This window comes from Panicum virgatum, chromosome 9K (genome assembly GCF_016808335.1).
Source record: "Panicum virgatum strain AP13 chromosome 9K, P.virgatum_v5, whole genome shotgun sequence".
In the NCBI taxonomy this organism is placed as follows: domain Eukaryota; kingdom Viridiplantae; phylum Streptophyta; class Magnoliopsida; order Poales; family Poaceae; genus Panicum; species Panicum virgatum.
The window spans coordinates 67,959,282-67,983,644 of NC_053144.1; the positions used below are offsets into that span (position 1 = coordinate 67,959,282).

At 50.9% G+C, this 24,363-nt stretch overlaps 2 protein-coding genes across 2 annotated transcripts; both read right to left on the minus strand.

Annotated features, from left to right (window-relative positions):
- Positions 1–6,563: 6,563 nt before the first annotated feature.
- Positions 6,564–8,892, minus strand: LOC120647350 (E3 ubiquitin-protein ligase WAV3-like). The gene is made up of 2 exons (XM_039924114.1): positions 8,808–8,892; positions 6,564–8,685 (listed from the first exon to the last, which is right to left on the minus strand). Exons 1-2 carry the CDS (start codon positions 8,823–8,825, stop codon positions 6,649–6,651), a joined length of 2,055 nt encoding a protein of 684 aa, XP_039780048.1. The 5' UTR covers positions 8,826–8,892; the 3' UTR covers positions 6,564–6,648.
- Positions 8,893–11,101: 2,209 nt separating this feature from the next.
- On the minus strand, positions 11,102–15,682 carry LOC120647351. The gene is made up of 2 exons (XM_039924115.1): positions 14,281–15,682; positions 11,102–12,530 (listed from the first exon to the last, which is right to left on the minus strand). Exons 1-2 carry the CDS (start codon positions 15,556–15,558, stop codon positions 11,391–11,393), a joined length of 2,418 nt encoding a protein of 805 aa, XP_039780049.1. The 5' UTR covers positions 15,559–15,682; the 3' UTR covers positions 11,102–11,390.
- Positions 15,683–24,363: the final 8,681 nt, after the last annotated feature.

Consider the following 24,363-nt stretch of genomic DNA (forward strand, 5'->3'; position numbering starts at 1 on the left):
CTTGCTTGCTTGAACTAGTTCTAGGAACACGTTTAGGCCAGCAACATTGATAAGTACTTTGGATATTTATTCAATTTTTGCTATCTGATTTTCAATTGTGCTAATCCTTGCTACTAAATAAAGCCCCCCGAAGCTCCACATATTACTTCAGATCAGTACACCCGGAGGATCTTGCAATCTTGGTACCACTTCCTCACAGGTATCACGAACCAGCCACCGGTTGTACCATCCTCTGCTTTGCATTGTTAAGAACACTTGTAAGAGCTTGGTAAGACGTGCGAGATTGTGTTTCCACCATCCACATACACATATAGTAGTTGATAGGGATAACCTTTTGTGTTTTCTCTTGTCTACTTACTAACAATGTCAGGAAACACTGAGATTGCTCAACGAGTGTTGAGTTCTCAAATGGAGAAAGTGGAGCAAAATCAATTCAACAATTTGTTCCAGACTTTCTTTGCCGTGATGGAACGATGTTGCCGAGTCATCATTGATGGTGAGACTTACACCAACCTTGCAAGTTTAGAGCTGGTCGAGAAGCTTGGTCTGACCACAAAGCCACATCCACATCCATACTACATGCAATGGGTAAATTCTTACGATAAGATTAAGGTAACTGAATTTGCACATATTGAATTTAGCATTGGTTTTTACAAGAGTAGTGCTGATTTTGATATAGTACCCATGCAAGCATGTCATTTATTGCTAGGAACGCCATGGATTAATATAAATGATGTGGTACATAAAAAGGTTGTAAATAGATATTCTTTCAACTGAACGCCATGGGTAGAAAAATTACACTTAAATCTATGACCGCAACTGAAATTTTAGAAGCCGATCTTGAAAGAGCAGAGAGAAGAAAGAATGAGCCTTTTAGAAAAGAATGGATTATTTCAGATGTTACAGTGCCTTCCTCTAAATCTGATTTTGTACAAATTAAAGATATCGCTTTGTCTTCTGTTGGACCTAATATTTTGCAGCATGTATCTAAAACAGAAGACAAGGTGATAGAGAATGAACAGGTAATTGTCTCAGGTAAGAGCTCTCTTGATGTGCTAAAATTGTCCACCACTCATGCTATAATAGAGCAACATTTAGTGGACACCAAATCTGAATTGACTTTGTCACATGATAAATATTCTACTGATTTTTGTGATAAAGAAGAGTTGTGTGATAGTTCTATGTTTATCTCTGTGCCACAACTTGTGAAGGAAACTGATCCTTTTGTTTTGGAACCAAAGACTTATGCTAAAAATAAACATTTGATTCCAATTGCTACAGAAAATGATGAAAGGAAATTGTTGTCTTCTTTAAATACTTTGGGTTATATAGAGTTTGATACTTTGTGTGCACTTAGTAGTTTGGAGGAGAAATTTAAATGTGTTGGATTGCCATGGTTATCTCGATGTACATATCACTTTATTGGCAATTATAATTGTAAAGGAGAGTACATGGTGCATCGTGTTTATATGTGTTCAAATCTGAAATCTCCTTTTGCTGTGCAATAATTTGATGAAAAAGAGGGCTATTTTAAGACTAATCCTATCACGCAGAGTTCCTCTTGTTCTTCTTTATTTGTTTTGTCACAACAGGTTCAATTTCAAGAAGGGGAGCAACGCAGGATCATGTTAAGAATGGGAACAACTACTTCCGCAAGCATCAGCGACTTTGAGTCGAGGACGACTCAAAACCAAGAAGGGGAGTATGATGAGGACATGACCAATACACATATGACCAAGGCCCAAGCGAAGATAGAGTTCAAAGCCCAATCCACATTGAAGTCCGATTTATTCGCGAGTCCGGTTCGGACTGCAGGAGCAGGCCTCACGAAAACAGACGCCCAGGCCACATACGGGCTCTGTTTTGGGCGTTCCATATATCGTTGGAAAGCTAAGGAGATAAGATTTCCAACCCAACTGATCCCATATCAAAATACGCTCGGAGCCGATGGGAATCGTCGAAACAACATGATGATCAGAATCTGCCTGGATGCAGCGACGCCAGTTTTTGGGCCCGAAGGCCTTGTACTCCCTAGGGTTGCCCGGCCACCCCCTTGGCCGCCCCTAGCCTCTCTCTTCTATATACACAGCAGCCGCCATTAGGTTACTTGGGTTTTGCTTAGATTATTCTATCGAGAACAGTTTCGCCGCCGTGTCGGTTTGTGAGACCCCAACTTCGAGATTAATCTTTCATCTGCAGAGTCACTTCAATTGAGCTGCGTTCTTTCGAGTTCTTGCTTGTGTTCTTCGTTGCGCTTGCAGGGATTACCCTTCTTGGCGAGGTCAACCGGGTTGTGACACGGTTGATAACCAGAGGAGTTGTGGTGCTAAGATTGCTGGATTCGGGTCTTAGGATCTGAAGCCGGATCGGTGTGTCTCGCTCCGCCTACAACGAGAGTTATCCAGAACCTGACGGAAGATCGGGAACCCACGTCCCCATCAGCGCTGCCCTGAGACCCGCGAGGGGCGGCTCCCCCTCGACCCCCGTCCGCTAACCGGGTAGCGGAACCCCCATAGGGGCGGTCCTTCGGGCCTTGCTATGCCTATCTTCTCTTTCTCTTTGTCATCACTTGAACCTAAAAGCCTGAGAATGATCATCTTAACAATCATATTAGTCCAAGTGTTGTGTTGTCATTCGATCACCAAAATCACTCGAAATGGCATAAATGGTGCCATGTTCGTTACAACCCAGCGCCGGCACCTCCGCCGCCGCTGCGTCGGGAACGGCTGCTCCGGGCATCGGCGTCTCTGCCTCCGCTGCGTCGGGAGCGCCCAGCACCGGCGCCTCCGCCGCCGCCACGTCGGGAGCGGCTGCGCCCAGCACCGGCGCCTCCGCCTCCGCCGCCGCCGCGTCGGGTGCGGCTGCGCCCAGCGCCGGCGCCTCCACCGCCGCCGCGTCGGGTGCACCTGCGTCCAGCGTCGGCGCCTCCGCTGCCGCCGCGTCGGATGCGGCGGCGCCCAACACCGGCGCCTCCGCCGTCGCTGCGTCGGGTGCGGCTGCGCCCAGCACCGGTGCCTCCACCGCCGCTGCGTCTGTCGCGCATGCCACAGGTGCCCCCGCCGCTGCTGCATTAGGTGCTGCTGAGTCTGGTAATGACGCGCCTGTCAGCACAGCATCGGGCACCACCGGGCTGGCAGAGGTCGCTGTACCTGAGGATCCTGCACCCGCCGTCGCCGCCGCTGTCGCCGCCAAGGCCGCGGTCGCCTGGACACCAGCTGACGAGCCGGCGATGGTAGAAGAACTGCTGGGGCGAGGAGCCCTGGCAACAAAGTGGAGAAGCCTTCAGCAAAAAGCAGAGCACCTGGCACAAGGGAAGAGAACAGAGTGACACTAACCCAGAAGTGCCGGGTACCCAGCGTCCTCGGAAGCCCGACCTCCGCTCCTCCTCCTGCTGCTACTCCCGCGGTTGCGATGCAGGCGCAACCTGGGGCCGCACCTGCTGCTGCTGCTCCCGCGGCTGCGATGCAGGCGCAACCCGGGGCTGCTCCTGCTGCTGCTGCTCCCGTGGCTGCGGCGTGGGCGCAACTCAGGGCTGCTCCTGTTGCTGTTGTTGCCGCCCTCGTGCCTGCTGCAGCTGCTCTCACGGTTGCTGCTGCTGCTGTTGCTGCCGGCGGGAGGTATCTCTCGGCGGCAATGGTGGCGGCTCAGTCGCTCCGGAGGACCCGGGGGGCCCGGTGGCTCGGGAGCTACCCTGGCCCGCGCCCTCAGCGGTCCTCTGACGCTTCGTGGTGGGCTCCGTGACTGGGGTCCCGTCGCCCCTGAGCAGCCTGCGCCGGCTTGCATCCCCCGATGACGCACCGGAGCCGCCCAATACCTGGCTGGAACCGGCTGTGGCAGCGCTACTGGCCACGGTCTGCTTCCCCTTCGTAGTGGCGCCGGACCCCGCGGTGCTCAGCGTAGCTTGATCCCCAGACGCGCCAGGGATCCGGAGCACACGGTTCGGATCGCCCCCGGTTTGGCGTGGGGCCAGCCCCCCGTCGTCAAGAGTTGGCAGGGTAGCCAGCACTGCCACCCTCGCAGAGTCCTCGCAGAGGGGGACAATGCCCTGGGAAGGATCAGGTTCTCCGGGATGAAGGCGTCCCCCGTCACCGCCCGCACCAGGACCTCCAGGGCTTCCTGGGTCAGGTCGCTCCCCTCTCCGCGGTGGGTTCTGCTGCAGTCGTTGAGGCCGGTGAAGCTCCAAGCAGGGCGCGGCCGCAGCTTCAGGGGGGCGATCCGGTGCTTCACAAAATCTCCAAGCACGTGCCACGAGGTGAGGCCGCTCTCCGCCAGTGACCTGATCTTGTCCAGCACGGAGTCGAATTCCGGCTGCAGGGATGGCTTGGCCCTCCAGGATGCTCGGTCGGTGGCGGGTCCCCCGGTCGGCAGGGCCAGGCGCTCGTTGGCTTCGGTGGTGGCGATCACCCAATCCCTGCACCAATCGTCCCACTTTCCACCAGAGAGGCCGGGAATATAAGGCGTCGGCAGGTCGCTCCTCGTCTGGAAGTAATACGCCCCCACCTCATCCTTCGCCCTCCCGGACTTCACCAGAATGAAGAAGTAGCGGAAGAGCATGACGCAGGGCCGCACTCCCACGACCATCTCGCACAAATGCACGAAGATGGACATCAGGAGGAGGGAGTGGGGCGTCAGGTGCTGAAGTTGGAGGCCGAAGTCTTTAAGCAGCAGCAGCAGGAACGAAGAGATCGGCAGTCCCACGCCGGTGGAGATGTGCGAGGTGAATAGCACAAACTCCACGGCGCAGAGGTTGCTGAGGGGGACTGAGCCTGCTCGGACCCCCCAGCCGGTCTCCTGTGCACTCCACCCAAGCAGGCGGCGCACCGTGTTCAACTCTTCCTCGGTCTGGAAGCGGCGGGGATGAACAAGGGATGCCATCTCTCTGTGGAGGTGAGGAGCAATCTGCGTGGGGGAACAAGGGGCAAGGAAACCTCGAAGGCAAAGGGGCGCAAAGTTTGGAAGGAAGAAGGCGAATGCGGGAAAGTAACCACGGTATGCGGTTCGTCCCATTATAAAGCCTGACTCAACCGGCGTGCCCCGGAACCGTCGCTGGAACCCAAGCGGCGCTCGCACTTGGTGTTAACCGCGCAGTCCATGACAAGGGGGCCCAGGCCCACCTGTCAGGGAGAGCAGGTAACCAGCAAAGGTGTGAAAAGGCGGGATCTGAACCGTCGCCCGCGCGCGAAGCGAGGCGGAAGCTGAGCTGACGTGCGCGTATTAAGCGCTGGCGTGGCCGAGCTTTTCGGGAACTGCGCCGGTGGTAAATATTCTATTTACTCCGGCCGCAACAATGCCGAGCGTCGCGCGCGTGACTAGGTGAACCACTGTGCGTGGGGACCATGAGTCAGTAAGCCGTTGAGATGTGATGAGGCAGTAACCGACCCGATGGATGGTCAAAGCCAGTCAAGTCCCCTGCAGTAGGAAGCTTCAAGCTATGCAGAGCCAAATCGCAGTAGTGGCCCCACCTGCTGGTCCGTACCTCCCCCGAGGTGGGCCCGGGGGCCACTGTCGGCACCCTGTAGTAGGGATACCCACTCCTACTGCAGCAGGGCAGGACCCATGTAGTTATCCGTAACTACGCGCAAAGGACGGAACAGCCAGGCCCCACGGGTCAGGCCTTTTCCTCACCAGACCAACGGCACCGGACCCGTTCCCCGTCCGGGGATGGGTCCGGAGACGCCACGTGTCCCTAAGAAAGGGAAGCCCCGAGCTGACAGCCGAGGCCTCGGACCCCCGTGGGGGTCCGGGACCTCCTGCGTCCATCCGGACCTCTCATACTGCGTGGGGGTCCGGAGCCGCCACGTGTCCCGGAGGCACGGGTTCGAGCGCGAGCCTTCTGCTAGAAGACTCGCCCGCGTACCGCATTCAATGCTGGTGGTTGAGGCGTGCTCTGCCACCACAGCACGCGGGGCAGCCTTTGTCAGGCCCCACTGTGCATCGCGTATTCCCAAGGTACTCAGTGCAGCCGCACCCGCGCAGAGCCCGTCTGCCGCATTAATTGGATACGACGGCACGGCACTTTTCCATCATGCCACCTACGCCGCAAGCTACACGACCCGTTCAGCTACGTGGCAGGCGACGCCGCTGGCTACACCTGGCGCCGTTCCGACAAGACAGCGCCTGGACATGCTGAACGGGGGACTCCAGGAGCAGGCAAAGATATCCGGAGAAAGATCTCCTTTGCCTGCGACGCCATAATGTATGAACAGTACGTTATTTTATACTATAACGCTGTGCCCACCTGTCGGGGTCACAGCAGCCATGTACGCGTCTCCCTTGAAATATAAAAGGGAAGCGCTCGTTGTACAGAACAAGAGAACACACACAGGGGGCTCGCCCAAGCACTCGCAGACTCTCTCGAGGCAAGGCAATACAACACATAATGGACGTAGGGTATTACGTTTCGGCGGCCCGAACCACTCTAAATCCTTAGTGTTCATCGTGTTCTTGAGCGAGATCGAACTAGGACTAGCTAACCCCCGAGTACACACCCTCTGGGTTTAGGCGGCTGCATTCCGCCACCCGGCTGTGATTTGCAACACCCCACGACAGAAATCATTCAGTCCTCTCACAAATTTGAACATATAAAACCAAACTTATGTTCCATAACATGATTCAGTGGATCTAGATAACTAGCACAATGCAACAAGTCTACTTGGTTACTTCTTCCATTGGTGCAGAGCTTGCTGTTCCTTCTCCTTCCTCGGGATGATGCTGCTGCTGCCCGGCCGACGCCTCCCGCGCCATCCGCGACCGCAGCAGCATGGCGCGCATGGCCGGCGTCGCGAACGACGACATCTCATTCGCATCGCTCGCCGTCCCTTCCGCCGCCGCCGCAAAAGAAGACAGCCTTGACCCGCCTGCTATCGAGTTCACCGACGCTCCACCGGCGCCACGACCAACCACCGCGGACAGCATCTGCATGCCGTCCGTTGCTGCATTCTGATGCTCCACCGGCCTAAAGTTTGCGCGCTGGTGCGCGTGGAAGCTGATGCCGGCGAGCACGTACGCGCGCCCCGACCGGTTGTAGCTCGCCCGGCTCGCCATGCGCATGCGCATCTCGCGCAGCTCGGCCCCGAGCGCCGCGCTCGTGGGGTCGCCGCCCCGCGCCGCCGCCGACTGCTCTACCGCTCGCTGCCTGTTCTCGAGTATCCCCACCGCTTCCTGGTGCGCTCCACGCTCCGCGGCAGCCCTCGCCGCCGCGATGTCCTCGCTCGCCTCAACCCGGACGCGCTCCCGCTCCACCTCTATCGAGCGTTCCGCCGCGTCCTCCACTTGCTCCGGTCTCGCCACCACCGTGTCCTCCGCCGTCACGTCGACGCCGGCGCCACCAGACGCGTCTCGGTAGCTGCAACTCACCTTGATTAGAGTAGTCTCGGCGTCGCCGTCCGCTGCTGGAACGACTAGGAATAGCAAGAAGCGCCTCTCCTCGTCCGCGTAGAGCTCGCCGACGGAGATCGAGGCGGAGCGGCCATCCTCGCCGACGCGGCTCTCGTAACGGCCGGACTTGATCGAACTGATGCGCACTCCAGGGTGCCCGCAAGCGATGGCAACGCGCGCCTCCTGGACCACGACGGTGAGCAGCCCGCCGATGCACTGCGCGAACGCGTCCTGGATGACGGCCTCGTTCTCGATGAACGAGAACGTCCCGCCGGTGGCCTCGGCGACGACGTGCATCGCCGCCGCGTCGTGGTCGTTGCCGAAGCCAAAGGTGTGGATGGGCGCGGACCCGTCGCCCGTGCCAGCACGCATGAACGACGGCGGCACGAGGTCCTCGTAGTTGGGGATGCTGCCCTGCCCCCGTCGCGTCATGGTGTAGTTGTCCTGGCCGTCGGAGAGGAGTATGACGCTGGAGACGGGGTTCCTGTGCCGGCGGTCGTCGAGCACCTTGCCGGCCTTCCGGAGCCCCTCGGCGATGTTCGTGCCGCCGCGCGCGGCGAGGGACGCCACGGCGCTCATGGCGAGACCCTTGCCGGCGTCCGACATCCGCAGGAGCCTGGTCACGCGGTGCGCCCCGTTGGAGAAGGACACGACGCTGAGGCGGTCGTGGGGCCCGAGGTTGTCGATGACGAACCCCATGGCCTGCTTCAGGAGCGCAAGCTTTTCCCCGCTCATGCTGCCGCTGACGTCGAGCACCGTCACGAGGTCGAGAGGCGCGCGTGTCGCGCTCGCGTCGCCGGCCGACCCTTCCCCGTCAATCATCCCCGGAGCCTTGATGTGCACGAGGACGGCAAAATTGTCGCGAGACGAGCCCCTTGCGACGGCGGAGTACTCGGTGTGCGTCTCGACGACCATAGATCCACGTCCACCGGATGCGGCCGATGCCTGTCGCTGGCCGTCGGCGCCAGGGGGCGGCTCCACCTCCACCTGCTCGTCGTCGTCGAACACTTCTGGCTCCGCAGGCTGGAGCGGTGGCTGCACACCGTGCATCGGGCGACGCCTGATCGGCGGCGGCTGCACGTGGTGGATGGGCTCATGCAGTGGCATCGGCGGCGCCGGCGCCGGCTGTTCCGGCCGGACGAACGGGAGCTCGCGCCACTGCGAGTTGCAGAGCGGGCAGACGAGGTGGCCGTGCGCGACGCTGGTGGAGATGCAGTGGAAGTGGAACGTGTGGGAGCACTCGGCCGTGAAGATGGCCTGCCCACCGCCGGCGCCCATGCCGCCGAGGCATATGGCGCAAGGATTGCTCTGCACCCAACGCAACAAACAACGTCAGATTTAGTCGATCAACAACCGTGCTGAACACAAACTGCATATGGAATTTTTGATAGAGAAATATATGCGCCAAATTCAGAGGAGAATTTCTTCACCTGGTCGGAACCTTCCATGGGTTTGCGTGATAGCTGTAGAGAGTTTCTTCACCTAGAGAGTATCTGTCGAGCTGCTATGGATGCTGATATGGTAGCAAGAATGTTGTGAGGATATATATCTATATATCCAACGTCTACGCGGTTGCTTGGCCGGAAAGGCTGCCTAAGCTATGCTGATACCTACATGAATCCTGGAACAGAAACGGTGGGTTCAGACCCGGCACGGTCCATTTCCTTTTTGTGCAAGTCAGCTTGAGGATTAAGTTTTTGTTTGTACCTTTTTGCGGTCTTTGGACAGAGGAGTAAACAAGGATCTTTGTAAATAGAAATGCTTTGTGTACAATTATTTGTGCACAGCACAGCACAGCTCAAGTACAACTTATATTATGTAATGCAACAATTAGTTTGTTTGATTCACTTTTAGCATTACAAAAACTTCTACACGTATTCCGTGAAATGCTAAAAAAATAATACCATCAAAAATCATCGTAAACTGCATATTTAAGAACTCGTATGACAAAACCACCTGTATAACACGCCAGAGTGGTCCGGACTGCATATCTCACAAAATTGTAGAGTTGATGTATAACAGAACTACATGAGTGGAACATGTAGTTTTCTGACACAGTGCACACGAACTCTGTAATTTTCGTGATGTTATGGACCCTGGCACTTCTTAAAAATATGTGGAGTTTTGATACGATGGCACGATAAATAAATACTAGTTTTATGGTACAACAAATTCAATACAAGTTATTAGTACGTGGATTTGCGATAATTTTGATAGATGATCTTATAAATTTGCGAGATTCTACTGCTACTCTTTGGTCGAACTTAGGGAAGGGAACCGGCTTAAGCCCTGACGAGGGGCTCCTATACATCTTGTGGAAGATAGTTAAGCAAGTTACAATAAGACCTATTTATTGAAAAATGTTGAACTAATATATGTTGATTTAACAATTGAAAAATATTGAACCAGTGTTTCGAAAATATTGAATCGATATTTTAAAAATATTGAACACAACATTTTCCTTCATCTTCTCCGGCTCCGGCGGCCGGCGGCGCGGCGCGCTCAGACAGCAGCGCAGCAGCGGTGGCGCGCAGTAGTCGCAGCATGCAGCATGCAGCAAGCAGCAAGCAGCGGCTTGTAGCAGCCGCGCGCAGCAACAACAAGCAGCAGCAGCGCAGCGCGCGGCAGGCAGGGCGGACATGCGGGCGCTCGCGACGAGGGCTTAGGGGGCGGCGGCGGCGCGCATGGTGAGAAAGGGGGGCGGGAGGAGGAAGAAGATTAGGATTGAGAGAATCCAACGGATGAAATAGTCTGTACGAATCTCAAACACTGAAAAGTGAGGAAGAAAAAATCTTCCGGAAAATGTATAGGATTGCTGGTACTAACGTGCTTGCAGGCCGAATCATCCTGTTGATGTAAGAGTCTCCTTATATAGAATAGAGAGCCCACAACCATTCTCTTCGCGCGCATAGAATCCACAGCAACACGCACAGGCGCTTTTTTCTTTTTTATATTTTTTAAAAATAAAAATTTCAAAAATATATGTCTGTTTTGAAATGTTTTAAAAATACCCCCGATCGCCTCCCATAGGGCGACAGGCCTTAACTGTATTTTTTTTCTTCAAATTCGCAATGAGGTCCCTGGAAAAAAAAGCCCTGTCGCCTCCCAACGGGCGACAGGGGCCTGTCGCCCACCCCTGAGGCGACAGGGGCCTATATATTCTCTAGCCGCCATTCCCTTTGTCATTTGAGCCTGCCATATGCCGCCATTACCTTTGTCATTTGAGCCTAAAAATTCAGGAAAAAAAGAGGGGTGAGAAGAAGAAAAACGGTGAAGCTCTGCCGAATTGCGTACTTTTTGAAATGGTGGAAGGGCACTGCTATTGGGTCACGTATGTCTGGGCAAAGAATGCCACATTTGCGAAACCCGTGATCGCTGTGCTGAGCAGTGACAACCTGTGATCTTGTACTCGCAGTTAGATACACTATGGTTCCTATTTTGAGCTATTCGAGCGTGTAGTCGTCATCATCGTCGGCAGGATCTCGGCCGCTAACTCCTACCGCACCTAACTTGTCCTTCATTAAATCACGGGAAAAAATCGCAAGAACTTTCCTTATTTCACGAGCATTATGGAACCCACAAACATAATAAGTTCACATCAATAGTATGTATAGAAACAAATGACAAGTAAACTAGCACAATCGTAAAGGGGTGTACCCCGGTCGCCCGAGGGGGGGCGACAGGCCCCCCCTGTCGCCCGCGGGAGGGGGGGAGGGGGGCGACAGGCCCCCTGCCGCGCCCGTGGGCTGGGCCCAGCGGTCGCCCGAGGGGGGGCGACGGGCCTCCCTGTCTCCCGTTGGGGGCGACAGGCCCCCCTTTTTTTCCAGAGACCTCGTTGCAAATTTAAAAAAAATTACACTTAGGACCTGTCGCCTTTTGGGAGGGCGACCGATGGTATTTTTGAAATATTTCAAAACGGACATATATTTTTAAAATTTTTATTTTTAAAAAAATATAAAAAAGAAAAAACCGCCACGCACAGAGGGCCCACGCAGGGCCCACAACGCCAACGTTTACTGCGCCGTCATCCCACCAGACCCGGCGGTACACATGCCGCCGCCGCCCCCTTGCCCGTTGCTGTCTTCTCCGTTAGGCGCGGCGGCATCGGCGGCGGCTGACGCACCGGAGAACTTGTCGTCAATGCCCGCGTGGTAGAGGAGCGCCCACAGGTGCGTGATGAACTCGCCGCCCTTGCCGAGCTCCTTCTGGTGCGCGCCGATGTTCCCGTGCGGCGCCGCCGATATGATCAGCTCGCACCACAGCTCCGCCAGCGCCTTCCAGAGCTCGTCGCCCTGCACCGGCACGCGCCGCAGAAGATCTCTCGCGAGCGCCTGGCCTCTCGAAACTATGTCTGCTGCCTCTTGGTGGCTGCCACTTCTCTCCTGCTTGCCGTTGACTTCCTTGTCGCTGCCGCCGCCGTTGGCTACGACGATCTCTTCTCCGTCGATCGCTTTTGCCTCGTCGACGAGGATCTTGCACATGAACCGCACGGAGTTGCTGGCGACGGGGAGCAGCTTCGGCTTGTAGAACAGCAGGTAGGCGCAGTACTTGGACAATGTGGTGGCCACAAGTTTGTAGTCCAAATCGCTCGATTTCGATCCGTCAGCGCTCCGGCCCTCCTCAAGATCGCGGCTTCCTTCACTGTTCCGGACATCGCCGTTCGCCACACCGCCCGATCCGCCGATGCGCGTGTCGTCCTCCTCCTCCAGTTTGCTAGTCGCGACGTGACACACCATGATCGCCTGGATGTCGATCGGCGCCTTGCAGTAATCTGACAGGATCGCTCCGTAGCTGCAGGGTTGTTCCAGATCGGTTCTCCTCTCCTGACCCGCCGTGAAACGGTCCCTGTTGCCCCGGAGCGTCCGGCACATCATGTCCATGACGGCGTCGGGGACCGGCCGGAGAGTCTTGCACTTGTAGGTGCGGAAACCCTCGTCGCCGGTCAGCAGGACGAACGACCTCACGGCGTGGAACCACTTGATGGTGATCTCCGGGAGGCAACTGTGCTGCTTGGTCGCTTTGAGAAGATCGAACTGCCCCAGAGAGCTGCCGATGGGCTCCGCGATCTTGCCGCAGCAGATGAAGCGCAGTATGCAGTTAAGGAAACGGCGGTCGAGCCACGGTTTCTGGACATATTCAGAGATCACCATAACCTGAAAACAGATCCAGGAAAGGAGACCCATTCATTCAAATGCAACAGATACAAGTAAATCTTCAGGTACTTATGGCATATTAAGGCCCCGTTTAGTTGCAAAAATCAAAATTCCAAAAAAAAATTCCGGCACCTGCATGGAGAGTTAAATCTTGACGAAATAAAAACGTATTGTGACTGCTGCCTATAAATCGCGAGACGAATCTAATGAACCTAATTAGGCCGTAATCAGACGCTAAATTGCTATAATAATGCTACAGTAAACAATCTCTAATGACGGATTAATTAGGCTCATTACATTCGTCTCGCGATTTACAGACGAGTTCTGTAATTTATTTTGTGATTAATTTATGTTTAGTATTTCAAATATAAAAAGATGACTTTTCAAAAATTTTACGGAGCGCAACTAAACGGGGCCTAACTTCAAAGGGACACTTGATTGGCAAGGCACACTTTATTTTATCAGCTTGTGCCGAGAATTTTGTAAAAATTAAATTGCGTGCGGTTGCAGAGAGGCCGAAGACGTTCTTTTTTCTTAAAAAAATGTTTCGATTCTATGTCTCTACAATTAATTTATTTTAAATAGAAAAAATTGTATGTCATTGTAGTTTGTTGCATTATATACGTTGACAATCTTTATTTAGTCAAAGTTCAAAAAAATGGCTTAGAATATGTGAACAATCATATTGTAACTAACGCCGTCCCCGTTTGAAGGGACTCGCCTAGTGTTCAATTGGTGTTCATATATAAGGATATGAAGGCCCTGTTTAGATCTTTATCTGTAAACTCCGTAAACGCAAAAAAAATCCGTCACATCGAATATTTCGACACATGCATGGAGTATTAAATGAAGTCTATTTACAAAACTTTTTACATAGATGGTCTGTAAATCGCGAGACGAATCTAATGAGCCTACTTAATCCATGATTTGCAACAGTAATGCTACAGTAACTATCCGCTAATTATTGATTAATCATGGATTAATTAGCATCATTAGATTCGTCTCGCGAAAAAACATTAGATTTAATTAAGCTCATTAGATTCGTCTCGCGAAAAAACACTCAACTGTCAAAAAACATTTATAAACAGATTTTATTTAATTATATAAAATAGTAAGATTTCTTTTGATGTGATAGGGATTTCTGAAAAAAGTTGAGATCCAAACAGGACCTTATTGCCAATTCAATACTCGCAGAACGCAGATACGTCACCGGCTTGCTACTTGGCGGACCACGTAGTACTACGTGATAATTGTAGTTAAACCCAACAACACAAACGAGAACCATATATTTGGTCAGTCAACCGTAGTGTCAGAATTTAGTAACAACATGGACCCACAGATATGAATTTTTTTGACAGTGAGAGCTGCAGAATTCACTGATCAAACAAATTAGGCCCTGTTTAGTTTCAAAAAAATTTCCTACAGTACTTATCACATCGAATTTTTAGATACATATATGGAGTATTAAATGCAGTTGAAAAAATAATTAATTACACAGTCTAACTGATTAGCACGAGACTAATTAGTCCATAATTAGATATTATTTGTCAAGTAACAACGAAATATGCTACATTATCAAAATCTAAATATTTTCGCAAACTAAACACAGCCTTATTGGTGGTAGACTAATTATTGGTTGACTTGACGACCGAGGAGACGGAATCGAAACGAGTGTATTTTTTTTTAAAAAAAACGAAAGAGTGGTTTTCTTAGCAGAAGCAGAAGCTTATTTGGTTTGACGCGTCCGTACCTTAGTCCAGTCGGAGAAGAGGTGGATGAAGAACTCGCAGATCTCCATCCCCGTCACCATGCCCACGATGACGAAGGTGATGAGCAAGTCCACGTTCCTGCCATGGACGACATTGGACGTGCTCCCGTGGGGAACCCGGTAATGCCGGACCGCCGACACGGTGATCCACACGGACACGCCGACGGTCACGGCGAACAGCACGGTGCTCACCACTGGGAAGCCGGAGCTGAACAGGATGGGGTACTTGGTGTAGAGCAGGTCCCTCGCGAAGCCGAGCTCCGTCCTGACCACCCGGAACGTCCGTCGCCAGCCGCTGCGGACGAGGTTGTCGAAGACCAGCCTCTGCGCCTTTGGCCTCTCGCTCTCCGCCGTCGCGACGCCGGCGAACTTGCGCCTCAGCAGCTTGCACAGCGCGAAGGAGAGGCACACATCCTTGAGCTCGTCCTCGTCGCCGGCCGGTGCATTCGAAGAATTCGGTGTAGTCAGGAGCTTCCCGTGGCACCTCCAGACCTTGGCGACGGTGACGGTGCCGTCCGCCGGCTTGTACCTGGCGTCGTACTCCTTGCCGACCCTCTCTGGTTTCGCCTTGGACATGGAGTCGCCGACGACGAGGTAGTTGCAATCTTCCATGGAGAAACCGGCTCCGGCTGTGGATTTCTCATCAGTCGTCGTCGTCGTCGCCTCGGCGACCTTGTCCTCGTGCTTCATGTACTCGGCGACGAAGCTGGTGTTGGCGTCGCCGTGCGTGGCGTTGGCGATCTTGAAGCGGACGACGCGCTCCAGGAACTTGGCGACCATGAGCGCCCAGAGCGCCCAGAGCGGGTAGCGGAACTGGGAGGCGCGCGAGTAGTAGCGGACGTAGATGCCGAGGGTGACGATGTTGTAGGCGCGCGCGAACTCGTGGACGGCGAGGTCGGAGCGGCGCGTGGAGACGCAGTAGCCGGAGATGGTGTAGACGCCCTCGTAGCCGGCGAGGAGGAGGATGCCCCAGAGGAGGTAGAGGTCGTTGCGGAAGGGCATGGAGAGCAGCATGGTGAACATGCTGACCAGGAAGCGCGTGACGGGCTGCGTGACGGCGAAGAGGAAGCCCTTGACCAGGTGGCTGGAGCTCCACAGCCGGTGCTGCGACGCCGTCAGGAAGTAGGCCAGCGCCAGCGCCAGCGCCACGAAGCACGCCTTGGCCTCCACGATGATGCGCAGCGCCTCCTCCGAGACCAGCCCGTCGGGGTTGTGGCACGGCCGGTACTTGAGCGGCGGCGGCGCCATGGCTGCTGCCATTGTCGCCTTGTCGGGACCGATCGATCAGCTCAAGGAGACTGTTTGTGTGTGTATCGACGACTATCGAGAGAGGGGCTTCAGCTCAGATAATTAAGCGGCTGAGTGTGAGGAATTGAAGCAATTGCGGCGCGAGCAGACCGTGTGCGCGCGCGCCTATATATACACCATCCAAATCTCTTTAGGATTCGTGAAAGTGGAGCTCTGAGCTCTCCGAACAAAAGGTTAACCTCAGTTATCACCAACGTTTAACACGAGTCAACGGTGAGCACTGTGCCCAACTCCTTCCTGTTCGTGTTTTAACCACGCGGCTGCAGGCAGGTCGACTTGTGTGAATGCGACCGGCTCGGTCTTGAGTGCACAGAAGCTTCAGGCAACGTTCTGCTAAGCTAGCACTGGATAGTTTATGAAGACCTGAGGTCTTCAAGTCTTCATACTTTCTCTCTCTCTCTCTCTCTCTCAGCTCTGAAGCCTGTGAGCTTCTCATCATGTTATCTCGGGGCGGATGGAAAAATTACGGGTTGTCTGCAACGTAATCTCATCAGACAGATGTATTCACGATTGCTGTTGGCTCCAACATGTTCTGACATCGCATCTTCACCTTTGTTTTTTTTTTTGAACTGACAGGAGGGCAGCCGAATTATAGTAGGAGGATTAAAACGAGGGCAAAATAAAAACAGTTCGAGCCAGAGCCAGGCGACACAACATAATGAGGCACGCCAAACACAGGCCCCATTTCTTTTCAAAAAAAAAAACACAGGCCCCAACTGTAGGCTGCAGCAGCTTCGACAATTCATTCAGGATTGGAGCGCAACAAATGAGAAGGAACAAACTGCAGACTCCAAGCTGTCAGTGAGAAACATGCACGTTGACTATGATTTTTTTTTCTTGTATGAGCAAATCTGGGTAGGATCACTCGCACTCGCACCATCAGATCCTCGTTCCAACGTTCGCTTGGAAATTGGAACTGCAAGGAGGTTGGTTGGAACCTACCAGCTAGACGGAGACGGCCCAACCGTGAGCCTGTGATGGTGTCATGCTAGCTCAAGGCGTTTGTATGAGGCTTCAGCTCAGAATGCCTCAGCCTGTAAACTCCCTCAGATGCTGAGAGCCTGTCGTTTACAGACCTGCTCGAGTCGTGTGAATATGACAAAGCCAGGTATTGCCTTCTTAATTTTAGTTGTGTTGTATGGAATCTTTGAAGTGCAAGCTGATCCTTATTCATTGGAGCCAGTGGCACGTTGTGTACAACTATGACAGGTGCATTTAGACTGTTTGAAAATAAACCCGGCAGGCTGCAGGTTAGTGGGTCCGGAGACTAGAAATTGACCAACCTGCAATCATGAGTAGTTTTCCGTATGGACTAGTGAATGCAGGTTAGTGGGTCCGGAGACTAGCAACTGATCCATAAACACGAGGGACTAGTCAAGAATTTGCCTTGTCCATATGAGCTGATCCATAAGCATTCACACAAGCTGATCCATATTCACTGGAGCTTGGCTGCAACACTGTGATCTGTGCTTGGCACATCCGCACACATGTGACAGTCGACAGGTCGCACGAGGCTTATCAACGGCCCACCGCCACCGTCGTGGGTCGCCGCTCGCCGCACCACCGAGGTAGAGGAGGGGGTGGAGTGGCCGCCGGGGATCGGAGGTGGGGGAGCAGCCGCCGGCGAGGTAGCCTGTTGTGGTGGTCGAGGTGACAGGGTTAGGGTTGCCGAACTTCCAATGGCCGAGGACTCTAGAGAGAAAGAAAAGGTCGGCGGCGGTGGTGTTTCCTTTCCTGTTGCTGATCAATCTACCTCTTCTGTTCTCTCTTCTACCATTTGAAGACTGTTGTATGATCCACAGTATTTCCGTTCTTATAAATGGAAATAAAAAAATGCTCAGCCTGTAAACTGCCTCAGATGCTAAGAGCCTGTCGTTTACGGACCCGCTCGAGTCGATCGTGTGAATATGACTAAGCCAGGTACTGCCTTCTTAATTTTGGTTGTGGTGTAAAGGAAGCTTCGAAGTACTGAATGTTACGAGAGACTTTGAGAGGTCTTCATACTTCTTTTTTGTCGAGTTCTCTGAGCTTCTCAAGAATTAGCAGAAGTGCAAGTTTTCTTTATTCAATTTGATGTGATCTGTCATATTTCTTCCTTCACCTTTAGAAAATCACAGGACCTATTGGCTACAACTAGGAAAAGAGATTGGAAGCACGGAATTGTTCTCTCCGATCTCTCCATACTCCTTTGACTAAGAGCTGACGCAATGAGTCTCATCGACCTCGAGTCCTTTACGTTAGAGTAAGTTTTCACTCTGTTCTGCTCGTTGCCAGTAACAGTACTTTTCTCTCATATCAAATCAGTATCAACCACCAGTTAACCAACAGTACTTTTTCTCTCACAGCAAATCAGCATCTGCCAGAACCAGCAGAACTGAGTGTTTATGATTTCGCCGTCCGCCGGCGACAAGAAAACGGCTTCTCAAGAATTAGCAGAAGAAAAGTGCAAGTTTTCTTTTTTTTCAATATGATGTGATTTGCCATATTTCTTCTTTCACCTTTAGAAAATCACAGGACCTATTGGCTACAACTAGCAAAGGAGATTGGAAGCACGGAATTGTTCTATCTATGATCTCTCCCTACTCCTTTGACTAAGAGCTGTCGCAATGAGACTCGTCGTCCTCGAGGTCCTACACGTTATGATTTATGAACGCACCCCCCGATAGAGCGTAGAGACAGCCATTGTGGCGTGTGTAGTGACGCCACTAACATGACACTGTCTGACGAACGAAAACAACGGTCGTGTCATGCGTTGCCGCATCCACGACAAATTCGTTCTGTTCATAGTAATTACTCATGACTGCAGGTTGGTCAATTGCTAGTCTCCGGACCCACTAACCTGCAGGCTGCCGGGTTTAATTATTTTGCAGCAGTCTATCAACTCTATTCTGGTGGCAACTAGCAATAATATTTTTCTCTTATATCAAATCAGTACCAGCCACCAATCATAGTTGAACAGAATGTATATGCACCTGTCACTACTCCTACACGAACACGAGGGACTAGTTTCACAGCATATGGAGCATTCACAGTTTCACACAAGCTGATTCATATTCGTTGGGGCTTGGCTGCAACAGTGCGACCCTGTGCTTGGCAGATGGAGTTCATTCACCGTACAAATGGCAAAAAAAAAACGGGACTAGCAAAACTCCGAATACTGCGCAAGGAAAAAAAACTCTGAATATAAGCTCGGCCCATGCGGCGCGAGACAGAGAGACGAGATTTCAGAGAAAGAGCCCACTTAGGTGTTAATGGGCCATGCCATTTATTTGGGCTTACTTTGCGGTGGTGAAGGAAAGGTCTGCGTTTTGCTCCGCACTTTTTTTTTTAAGTGCGGGGCAAAACGCAGCCGCGGCGACAACGCGTACGCGGTCGTCTCTTCCTCCAGCGATCGGCGTCCTGTTGGAGTGCAACGCCGCCTCCTGCCCCCTTCCAGCAGTTGAAATGCACTTACGCACGCACTAGACTTCTAGTACAGCCGAGTGCGTGCAACAGGTGCTACAAGTTCCCTTTTGTAGGACAAATACAACAGTACAGATACAGTGTTGGTTTTCTTCATAATTTTGTAGGACAGTATGCTCAAAATAAAAAAACAAGTACTTTGCGTGCGCGCCCTCATCTTTTGCCAAAAAGATAACCAAATTCAAGAGGTATATTTATTTATACTAAACAGGTAAATCTGTAGTACCTTTTGTTTTTCCTTGAAAATAGAAGATGAACTATGAATGCATACAGTTCAGCTGATGTTTACGAAATAGGAACTAGAATAAATTTAGTGCTTAGCTTTGGTAGATTTAATTCTAATAATATTCTAGGATGTCACATGATTCTGCTTCTGTTTTGTGCAACAAATAGTGGAAGCACATTGCTCCTTGATCTGAATGGTAAGAAGTGTACTTTGCTCTGCTGAAATTTTCTTTTCTTGCCAGCATTCCAAGCCTTGTAAACCATCTAAGCACAATACAATGCATAGGGTATTAGCAAGCGCAGTATAAAGGACTTTTGGTCCCTTAAACTAAAAAATCCTCATAGGCTTGGTACAGACAACCAAAGTATGGTAGTCCATCTTGCTGTTGGTGAAATCAAGGTGGCCAATAACCTCTATAGGAAAATATGTAGGAGATGGGCCATTTTCTTCCTGAATGTCATTTGTTGGGTATGACGTTTGCAGTTATTTTATAATCATAATATCATTTACAAAGTCATATCTCTAGACATGAGGGGTGAAACAATTTTTACGAAATCATGGATAGTAAAAAAACATCCATTGTTAGCAGCTCCTTAAAATATGTAGGATAAATTAGGGAGAAGCGCTAAGAATCAATGACATAAAACTAAAGGGAGCAAATAAACGCTTAAGTTTTATAGTCTGAATATCGCTGAGATTTGTTACTAATTACGATTAATACCAAAAACAAATAATTGCAGGAGCAGCTGGTCGTGAATAATATGATTGTTGTGACTAAAATATAATACAAATGGAAGCCATTATCAAGCCTTCTCCTCGGTACCAACGGATGCAAACACCTAACAAAAGCAAACAAGGACATTACCTAAAGCGTCCCCTCGTGAGAGGACTTAAAAGTGATACAATATCAGTCCCAGGAGGCTGATAACACTTTTATTACATCAGATGATACATCACCGTACAACTCTACGCGGAAGTGGGCAGTGAAGCGCCACTATCGCGAGGATAACAACTAACACCCACACAACGATATTAACTACGAAGAGGGGGTCATCAGAGTCTTGCGCCATACGGAACTTCCTGCGGGTGACCCTATCCACAGGCAAGGTTGGGTGCAGGACGGAACCTCTACTCAACGTCTTCGGGAACGAAGTCCGGATCTTCCTCTGTAAAAATTAAGAATGGGGTGAGTACAAACGTACTCACCAAGTCCAACCACACCCACGGAGGGGGTATAAACAGAATATAATGCACAGGGTAAGTCAAGGATAATGCTAGAATTTAGTTTGCGGAAAGCTAATTTTTATGCAGGGGTTTATTTGAAAGAAAGGGGTTTTCAAAAGCAATTGTCTTGCACTGAGTAACACGTCGGGTTGATCCACACAGGATCCCAGTTTTAAGTTGCTACCGGACTCCTCGTCCACCGTAGCACACGGCACAGCTGCCGGACACTTTTCCAAAACAACTCACGCCAACCCATCCAATCCCAGAAGAAACACTAGTTATGTGACCACACCGTAACTCGCCCAGTACCGTGGGCACGGCTATTCGAATAGACCTGACTATCCATCACGGGATCCACCAAGGGGTCATTAACCTATCACAGAGGTTTTAACCGGGGCATAAGTCACACAGAGCTAATCCCTTCTCCTTGATCACCCGTTGCTCTCAGCTCTCCTGATGGCTATCAAACTATCTAGTGGGGTTTATGCTAAGCCGTTGCCCATTCAACGGTCGAGTGGTTTGTACGATAATGGAGTTAGGTGAGATGACACACCAACTCAGTCCTTAGTGGTGACAAGATGGATATCTCCCTTCCTTGCTCTGCCACACAGGCACGAGCACACCATTCGGCAATTCACACAGAAATGTCATCCATCCTGTCTAGACTTATCCTTCAAAAATTCCACATTTACCCTTCCCACACACACTCACACATTTTCTTTTTATAAAACAAGTTGTACCGAGTTTAAGGTCCTAAACGTTCTAGCAGCGATTAACGTCCAAACACATTTAGACATTAATCTAGGTGGTCAAGGAATGGTTATAACAAATTAAGGGGTGGCTATCCAACCATGTTTTCAGCAGGCAGAACATATGCAATTTTATAAATAAGACCAATAGGTTGTGTTTATAAAAACTAGGACAAAACATGCATCAAAGGGTGGAATTGAACTTGCCGTCTTCGAAGCCTTCCGGGAGGTTCTGATCGAGGCACTGTCCTTCGGGTTCGGGGTCGCGGAACTGGTTCTCGTTCGCTTGCTCGTAGTACTGCTCGTCGACGGGTTCTCCCTCGTTCACACCGTGATCTACGACGCGTACAAACAATCACACAATCAAGAAAAAGAAATAAAAGTTTTATCGTTGAGCTCGAATCGGAAACAATTAAGATATGGAGATAGGAGTAATATTTTTGGACGGTTTCCTAATGGCATGGCCAAAACTATGTCAGGATTGGCGTGGTAAAGTTTCAGGTCGATCGGAGGTTGTTTGGCGCATGAAATGATATGTTTTATAAAGGTTTAGGAGATAAACTAGGATTAAATAAGGATTCAGGGATCTATTTGCAAATATTTTTGAGGGGAAAGGGCTTGATTGGTGTTTTAGAAAATATCCGGGCTATTCTAAAAAAGGTCATGGGTTTATTTAGAATTAAACTTATATGATGGAAGGCTAGTTCCCTAAATAAATAAGAGTGGAAGGGCCTTTATACAAAAGTGACATATAAGGGGGGCTTCTTTAGGAAATAGAGGGAAGGGCAGGGGGTTCTTGGGCAAAACGCCCTTCTCCTTCCTCTCCCTCGCGCAGAACAGAGGAGAGGGGGGGTGCTCGGCGCTGGCGGCCGATTCCGGCGCCCTGGGGCACGGCGGCGGCCGGGGTTGGGGGCAAAAGAGGGAGGGGGACGAGGGGGTTCCAATCCCGTCCTCACCTTGGGTTGAGGTGGCGTGTGGTGGCGTGTAGCAGCACCGTCCAAATTAAACCGGCTTAAATGCACTAACCATCATCTTAATACTTAATCAAGTTACTGTGCACTTAAAACGGTGTAACCTGACAGGCTGTCGGGTAAAATCCCGATTAAACTACTGTACTCCAGGATCACAATTGCACTTAGACCCGTACGAAGACGAGCACAGGTGTTACCAGCAACAGAAATCTTCAAATTAATTTACAACACAGGTTTTACATAAAAGGTTTAAATATAAACAACAGAGTTCAAACGCACAGCGGAAGTTTAAAACTGAGTTCGAAATACAATACGATAGCTACGACGACGATAAAAGGTGAGCTCCACATCCTGCCCACCGATGTGATGCCAACCTGCCCAATCTTCACGGGGAAGACGGGGCCCACTCGACGGTCCAACCTGGAGGAAGCGGCTGTCCAATCCAGGACGCACAGATCTCCTCGAAGTCCGCCGGGACACAACCTGCTCAAAAGGGTTACAACAACAACCCTGAGTATACTAATACTCAGCAAGGCTTACCCGACTCTGGGTATACTTAGCCCATTACCTAGACATGCAAGGCTTTTTGGTTCTGGAGTTCTTTTGCTGAAAAGCCGCTAGAAGTGAATCCTTACTTTCAATGTTTTAGCTCCGGTTAGTACATCAAGTATTAACTAAGTTCGCCTAATCATCTAGAGCACACATGGTAGATCAGATTAATCTTCAGAACAACAGATATAGCATTCCATCATTACTTTTCAATACTTATTCCACTTCTTACTACGATGTGACAAAGAGATCAAGGCTCTCATAACCGCGAGTCACGGCGAATCGATCCGATTTAACCTTGCAAGGTGGACCTAACTCACACGACACATGTAAGCCCCGTCGGGCCTCGCGCGTCAACTGTTTCCACATTACCACGGCATCTGAACTACGCCTGCTAAAACCCAGGTGATGGGCCCCTCGCAGTGAACTCCCGGAGAACCCGGAGGCGGCATCCTATCCAACACCCGCCAACTCCCACGCCCAGCGTAGCATGGCGGAATTCAAATCACCGCTGTAAGGTGGTACACAGCTTACCGGTTTCGACTACCTCCTACTTCCGGTATGTGGTTAGTACTGTTCAATCCTCGATTAGCACTGCCAACAACGGAACGGTCCTCAATCGACACAGGCGGAACTTACTTTCCATCTATTCCATACCAAAACCAACTCATTTCCGCCCGGTCTCCATTTCTCTTTACTCAACAATTAATTCCAAGCCAAAACTAAGGGATCAAGACCCTAAACTCGCGAGTGACAGAATCACTTGACTTCTACCGAAATCCTAATTAGCAAAGCATTTCTATCGACACCCGCATACTAGTATAGGCCCACGGTACCTAGGGAAAACATGCATACTATGGTTCCATTCAACTCCTAGAGCATAAATGCACAATACTTAAATAAACATTGAATAATTTAAATTATGGTTATGCTCCGGGGCTTGCCTTGCAGGTCAGCGGGGTTAATAAAGTCTGCTGGAGCGTGCTCAACGGTGACCTGCTGCTGCTCCTCTGCTCGTGGCTCCTGGACCGGCTCAACGATCAGCTCGTGGACAGCTTCGTTCGCGGCGTCTACACGAATAAAATATGCCATGCAACAGATTAGAACCCAGCAATACATGAATGCTACTGATGCGATTCCAAAAGTTAAAATATTTTAGCCTGAAGTGTTTCCTTCCAAAAACAACTAACAACACCTAAATAACGAAAAGAGCACGGCTAGGGCAAACTATAAGCAAAACCCTATCTTGCAAACATTATCTAGCAACACAATTAACCAGCGTAACGCGAAGACAGTAAAGCTTGCCAAAGAATTTTTCCAGCAATTAAAGATATAGAAACACATTTCTTTTAGCCCTAGAAAAGGAAAGCAAACACTAACAGATGCACAACCAAGCATAAAGACTAAGCATCTAAAAATTTTACAGTGGATTACACATGCAAGGATAAGGCCACTGCAAATTTTTCATAATTTTTAGAGCAACAAAACAAGTGGTACAAAATAAACTAGGTTAAACACAAATTGAATTTTTCATCAGAGAAGAAGTGACAATTCACATGAACCAGTATTTTTCCTC

Excerpts from the sequence above, each read along its gene's own strand:
- LOC120647351 (XM_039924115.1), bottom strand. The coding sequence starts at position 15,558 with ATGGCAGCAGCCATGGCGCCGCCGCCGCTCAAGTACCGGCCGTGCCAC. Across the intron at positions 12,531-14,280 it reads TCTTCTCCGACTGGACTAAG|GTTATGGTGATCTCTGAATA; the intron begins GTACGGACGCGT and ends ATCTGTTTTCAG.